Source organism: Ruditapes philippinarum, unplaced genomic scaffold (genome assembly GCF_026571515.1).
Source record: "Ruditapes philippinarum isolate M1 unplaced genomic scaffold, ASM2657151v2 ctg15425_1_1_1_1, whole genome shotgun sequence".
Taxonomy (NCBI): domain Eukaryota; kingdom Metazoa; phylum Mollusca; class Bivalvia; order Venerida; family Veneridae; genus Ruditapes; species Ruditapes philippinarum.
Genome location: NW_026866169.1, coordinates 8,971 through 15,787, shown reverse-complemented (window position 1 = coordinate 15,787; position 6,817 = coordinate 8,971). Strand labels below are relative to the sequence as shown.

Below are 6,817 nucleotides of genomic sequence, written 5' to 3'. Positions count from 1 at the left end.
GCTCCAAAGTTTCCTCTGTTAAGTGTTAATTAATGCATGTATTATCCTGGTCAAAGACGGAGGGATACAGTTTTTATGTCCGTCCGTCTGTTCGATACGGTGGCACAAAGATGACATGTGTGTGTTCTTATTTATCTCGTGGCCACGACTTAGTAACTCATGGCCACGAGATACTATGTCGTGGCCTCGAATTACTAAGTCGTGACCATAAGATAGCTAAGTCGTGGCCACGAGATACTATGTCGTGGCCACGAGTTACTAAGTCGTGGTCACGAGATACTAAGTCGTGGCCACGAGATAGCTATGTCGTGGCCATGAGATACTATGTCGTGGCCACGAGTTACTAAGTCGTGGCCACGAGATAGCTAAGTCGTGGCCACGAGATACTATATCGTGGCCACGAGATACTATGTCGTGGCCACGAGTTACTTAGTCGTGGCCACGAGATAGCTAAGTCGTGACCACGAGATACTATGTCGTGGCCACGAGTTAAGTACTAAGTCGTGGCCACGAGATAGCTAAGTCATGGCCACGAGATACTATGTCGTGCCCACGAGATACTATGTCGTGGCCACAAGATACTATGTCGTGGCCACGAGTTACTAAGTCATGGCCACGAGATAGCTAAGTCGTGGCCACGAGATACTATGTCGTGGCCACGAGTTACTTAGTCGTGGCCACGAGATAGCTTAGTCGTGGCCACGAGATACTATGTCGTGGCCACGAGTTACTAAGTCGTGGCCACGAGATAGCTAAGTCATGGCCACGAGATACTATGTCGTGCCCACGAGATACTTGGTCGTGGCCACAAGATACTATGTCGTGGCCACGAGTTACTAAGTCGTGGCCATGAGATAGCTAAGTCGTGGCCACGAGATACTATGTCGTGGCCACGACTTACGAAGTCGTGGCCACGAGATAGCTTAGTCGTGGCCACGCGATACCATGTCGTGGTCACGAGCTACTAAGATATTCAGAACTGGTTAAATTACAGGCCATGGCATAGATTTTATATGACTTTGAGCTATAAATTTAATAGTTGCCCTTGAAGTATGGACAGGAGCATTGTCCTGCAGAAATAGGTAAATTATCTCCTGGGAAATATCTGGCTAAAACTTGCCACAAATTAGTTTCAAGTAGATCTATGTGATGTATTTCTGTGAAACAATATATCCTTCAACATGCGTGACAGTTTCAAACCCCCCCAACATATACATCCCCATATCATAACAAAGAAATTTGAGCCGCGTCACGACAAAACCAACGTGATGCGTTTGCGACCAGCTTGGATCCAGACCAGCCTGCGCATCAACGCAGTCTGATCAGGATCCATGCTGTTCGCTTACAAACCCTATTACAGGTAGAGAAACTGAAAGCGAACAGCATGGATCCTGATCAGACTGCGCGGATGCGCAGGCTGATCTGGATCCATGCTGGTCGCAAACGCACTATGTTGGTTTTGTCGTGACGCGGCTCATTTCTATTTTTTGGAATTAGAAATGACGTCTGTTTCTGAATCCTTCACGCTTTTGTCTCCATACATCACCATCTACAACAATCTGGCTCTCATCAGAGAATATAACATTCTTCCACTGTCTTTCAACAGTCCGCCACATCTGAAAACATGTCTTTTCTTTTCATATCCATGGTTGGCAGCATATAATCTTAGACACAGGGAAACGGCCCAGTGTTGGGATAGTGTAAAAAGAAATTTTTGAAGAAAAAAAAAACATATACTATATAATATAATATATAGATAGTCTATATATTATATATACAGTACAGTATACATTGTATATATTTTTTTAGAATTACTTTTTTACCCAATTCCAACACTGTGCATGCCGAGTCCCTTTATTTGATCTAAGGGAAGCTAATTATATATGCTCTATTAAGTCAAATATGGCCGCCATTTTAACCAATAGTTATGGCATGCTTTAAACCTTAAACTTCATAATTATTTGGTTACATCTGTCTAAGAATCATTACTATCTTTTGGTAAATATTGCAGTTATTATCCATGGCAATTTTTCATAATACTTTAGTTCGCTTTGGTCATTATTTAAAAATTTTGAAGTTATAATGTTAACCCTTCCTATTTATTCATACTCAGCGTCCGTAAAGTATCCGTCTTCTAACATATTACATATAATACATTCTTTATGGTATTGTCCACCTTTTTTGTCTTGATTTGTCATCTGTATGAAGAAAATGCTTTCGTAGAAAAAAAGGAAATGTAATGATCCCAGTGTGATCTACATATTTTTAAAAACCTAAGATCGACTGTTACATTTCTATAATATTTGTCTTTAAAATATTGATCGTAGTAAATTTGTAACTTATCATGTCAATTTCAAACAAAATTATCCTTCAATCATTATTTACTACTTCTAGAAACATCTCAACATTTTCTACAGATTTGGTGTGAAAACCTAATACAACTAATCTTTTATACAATCATGAGCACCAATTTACTTTAGCAGGAACAAATTCAGGCATACCAATTTATATTATTTTTCAAATTTGTGTTTTCATTTTCAATTATTATGTTAATTTGCAACAAAATTCAAGTATTTGCTACATTTCAATGAGTAAACTTGTTTCTATTAAACGTGCAAAGATTAACAAGTTAAAATTTTCATTATTTGTCTGTGGGAAATATGTTGAAACTAAAGGAAATGTCTTTAAACATTGAATATTAATTTCCGTAAAAACAACGGACGATATATCGACGGAAGAAAAATGCAGTATCATTAAAGTCTATATTCATATTTAGAAGTAGTTGAAGATGATACCTTTTCTTTGAAGTTTACTCTTGCTTTAACAATACACGAAATGAATGTCTTGTTTTAAATGATGATCAAAGTCTTCCAGTGCCAGTAGGAAAAGAAAATCTAAATCAATTACGCTATTAACTGAAAATATCTAATATTAAAAGTCAATGATAATATGTAGTTAAATGTGGACTCCTGTTAACCAATGTCCTTATTGTAAATCAGATTTTTTCCAGTTATAAAACTCATTCCGGTAGGTCTTGACACCAAAATCAGAACTAGAGTCGACAAGAAACCCATTTAATTGATGAAATTCATGTATAGCTATTTCTGTTTTTATGAAATTTATAAAATGCGGCTCTATATAATTACTTTCATAATTAATTTCACTATTTCACTTTCTTTACAATTAAGAGACGGAACTTTTATTAATTTCAAATTAATTTCACTGTTACTGATTGGAAAAGTACTTGAAATATACAAGTAGACACGCAAAAAAAAATTCCAAGTAAAATGTCCCATTGTTTCCAATTAAAATAAATTTCCTATAAACCAATATTTTCCTAGCCACGTAAACAGTAAGTGTAGTGCTGGTATAAATAGGGGGAATGAATAAGAAGTAAAGCAACACATCTCCTTGACCATTGGAAAAAAATGTGGAAATCTGACGATTATTAAAGCTTTCTTTCCATTTCGAAGGTTGATACGTCTTCATAAAAGGTTTGTCACTTTTGTGAAAATAATTTCAAACTTGTTCATTGTTATCTAACTCAATTTATTTTTGTTCGTGTTCAGTTGAGAAATAATATTAGCTGCTCTTAAAAGAATGTTCATACATTCCTGAAGTTAAATTGTGTCTGTATCGAAGCCCGGCCGGAAAATTATAAAGATGGCGATTAAATATATTCCTTGATCTACTAGTTGCTGTAAGAGAGGACAGGTTTTATAGGAGTGAAGATAGCTGGTGGTGCTATGGGTGTAATAGTATCTTGATAATTTTTGGTATTTAGGCTTGCTCGTGAAGTTCCAAAGGTAAAAAATAAATTTATGATTTTTGATATTCGAGTTTCTTGAATCGTCAACTAACATTCTCGTCTCATATTTTTTCCATTGTAGAAGTCATGGCGAATAGCAAGTTTTCAAGCTTTGTTTACAAAGTAATTGACCTGGCAGGTATAAACTCTGACATAGAAGGAAAAAGAATAAAATACATGAATCAAGTAGAACGGTTTATATTTGAAGGTATCAATAGACATATTCATAAATTTAATGATCACATACTTACTGGAAGTACATCAGAGGGTGTCACGCCCTTATATTTAAGTGATGTCGACTCAATGACGGTGCTAGAAGATGTCATATGTGTAGAAGAGGCCAATGCAGATACAAGTTGCAAACTTGACATTTTAGTTGCTGAATATGATAATATGCCACCCGGGTATGTCAAGGTCAGACATAAATATAAAAGTAATGACAATACTGAAATATCTTTGTTACTGTCACTATCATATCTTTATGAATCAGCTAGAGAAGCACCAATCATAGCAAGTGAATTATTCAATAAATATAGAAAGCTACCAGATGATACTATTGATACCATGTCCTGTCGTCTTAACTCGAAAATAAACGGTCCTGCATATACATTTACAATGAATTTAAAAGACTCATTTTCATTTGTAAAAGATTCATCATTTTCATTTGTCACTACCTCGGAAATTGATTGTGTGTTTGCTATCCGCTTTTACAATTCAAGTATTCTTACTGAATGGTCTTCGAGAGCTAGATACTACGACTGGCCTACAGCGGAACTTATACACGATGTTTCCACTATGGAAGAATTTATACTCCCAGTCGGCGATAAGAAAAGCGACACCGAGCATCTTGAATGGAGAATATCACATGTTACTATAGAGAAAAAGTTACTTAATACGTTCAATAGCACCCAAAGAAAGTTATATGTTGTATTAAAGTTATTTGCGAAAAATGTGTTTTCTTCAGTGAGTAAATCGTTTTCGTCATATATGGTAAAAAATGTCGTTCTTTGGATGGCGGAAATGAATCCAGGACATCACTACACACCAGATCTTTTTATTGCTCAACTTTTAAAAAGTTTCCATTTTATAAAGCACTGTTTGATCAATAATCACTTACCAAGTTATATGATGCCAAATAAAAATTTGATAGCAGGAAGAATATTTGGCCATGAAAAACATAAATCTGATATCCCTTCTTTCCTCTTTAATTGATGAAGGTGAATTTGTGATTTATAAGCTTCCAAACTTGGCAGCATGCTTGAACTACGTTTCTATACATCCAGTTATATTTACTGAATGCTGTATCTGGCGGCATTGTGTAGAATCACAAGTTTTGTCAGCCAAGAGTACATTTCTCTCTTCTCTGGATGCGAAAACTAACTGTCTGGAAGCACATTACCACAATTTAGACTACCCTTCGGTCTATGCCATAGCCCAAAATCAGCAAGTTTTAAGTAATGTGTGTATGTTATTCAAGCTGGTGATGCTTGACTATCGTGAACGATTTCCAAATGCTACCTTCGTCGATTTGACGAATACATTTCTCAAAAGACTTCAATTTGCTATGAAATGCTGGTTTCTGTAGTATAACGAATAAAGTTGTTTATCAAGATAAATATTTATTGTTGTTTTATATTTGTTTTGTAAGTTTGCATTTACTCACCGACATCAATAAAAATTAATACTATCTCGTATATTCATTTTCTATACTTAAGGTGCTAAAAACAAAACAAAACATCTCTTGATATAAAAAATGGAGATCAAGTTTTATTGTGTAGGATATTCACAAGTTTGCTACTTTTTTATCACAAATGTCTCTAGAAATCCAACTTGTAGCTTGCCATTATTAAAATGTATTCTAAGATTTATATTTGAAAACCTCTATTATAATGTTGAACATGTTTTGTACAAGTTAAAAAAAACATAGCCGTGAGCAATACACATAATAAATGGGTCTTTCAAGCCTTCATTTCGCAGCGATTACATGCTCCACGTTTGACTGTGGAAGCCTTGGAGGGTCACTTTTGAGTTTCGACTTATAGATTTATTTTACTATTTTCTTATGACTTTTGTATGGAAGCACTGGAGGATATGGAAGCACTGGAGGGCCCTTTTGACTTCTGACTTAATGACTTTTGACTTGGGAGTTATGACTTTTGACTTGGGAGTTTTGACTTTTAACTCAAGACTTATTACTTCTTAGTTGTGAAATTAATGAATTAAACCACACTTTAAGAGAGCACGTGAAGTAATGAGCGAAGATGGCTGTGCTGTGCCAAAAAATGAAATTCGTGATTGCGTGTTGTTTTCTGTGCACTCTGTTGAAGATAACAGCTGGTTGTGGTGCCAGCTTATCTGCCTTTGTCGTCTCCGAATGTTGATAAAGCATTACTCATTGAAAGAATATTTCAAACAAGGTTTTAAATACAGTGAAATTCTTGGATTTTTGCATGGTATTTTGTTGTCACTCTGCGTCAGCTAAAAAGAATCTTGAAGAAGTTGAACCTGAAAGTCGAGGTGTACATTTGCAATCGCAGTCGAAAAACGTTTGTTCGTGTAATTGGCACGGACATGCATTATAGTGGACAGTCTGTCGGTTATCGGACGATATGGCGCCGACTGAAAGTGAATCATAATTGGATGTAAGCCATAAAGATGTTATGACATAATGAAGGCAATAGATCCAAATGTTGTTGAAATGAGAAAGCACATCGACTTAAAAGACGTTTCTATTGTGCAAAAGGCCAAACAATATTTGGCATTTAGATGGTTATGATAAGTTTGAAACCATTCGGATTTTGTATACACGGAGCGGTAGATGGTTTTAGCAGGAAAATTATCTGGTTAGAAGTTCTCTGACACTAACAACGATCCAAAACTGATTGCGATATATTATTTGGATGCATTGAAGCGCATTGAAAAAATACCTCGCATACTCGTTGCGATGCTGGAACAGAAAACACTGTTGTTTGTCTTCTACAGCAGTTCTTTCGGAATGAAGCAACCGAC

At 35.9% G+C, this 6,817-nt stretch overlaps 1 protein-coding gene across 1 annotated transcript; it reads left to right on the top strand.

The window, feature by feature from the left end:
- Positions 1 to 3,288: 3,288 nt before the first annotated feature.
- Positions 3,289 to 5,476, top strand: LOC132731520 (uncharacterized). The gene is made up of 2 exons (XM_060717713.1): positions 3,289 to 3,494; positions 3,891 to 5,476. Exon 2 carries the CDS (start codon positions 3,896 to 3,898, stop codon positions 5,018 to 5,020), a length of 1,125 nt encoding a protein of 374 aa, XP_060573696.1. The 5' UTR covers positions 3,289 to 3,494; positions 3,891 to 3,895; the 3' UTR covers positions 5,021 to 5,476.
- Positions 5,477 to 6,817: the final 1,341 nt, after the last annotated feature.

Excerpts from the sequence above, each read along its gene's own strand:
- LOC132731520 (XM_060717713.1), top strand. The coding sequence starts at position 3,896 with ATGGCGAATAGCAAGTTTTCAAGCTTTGTTTACAAAGTAATTGACCTG.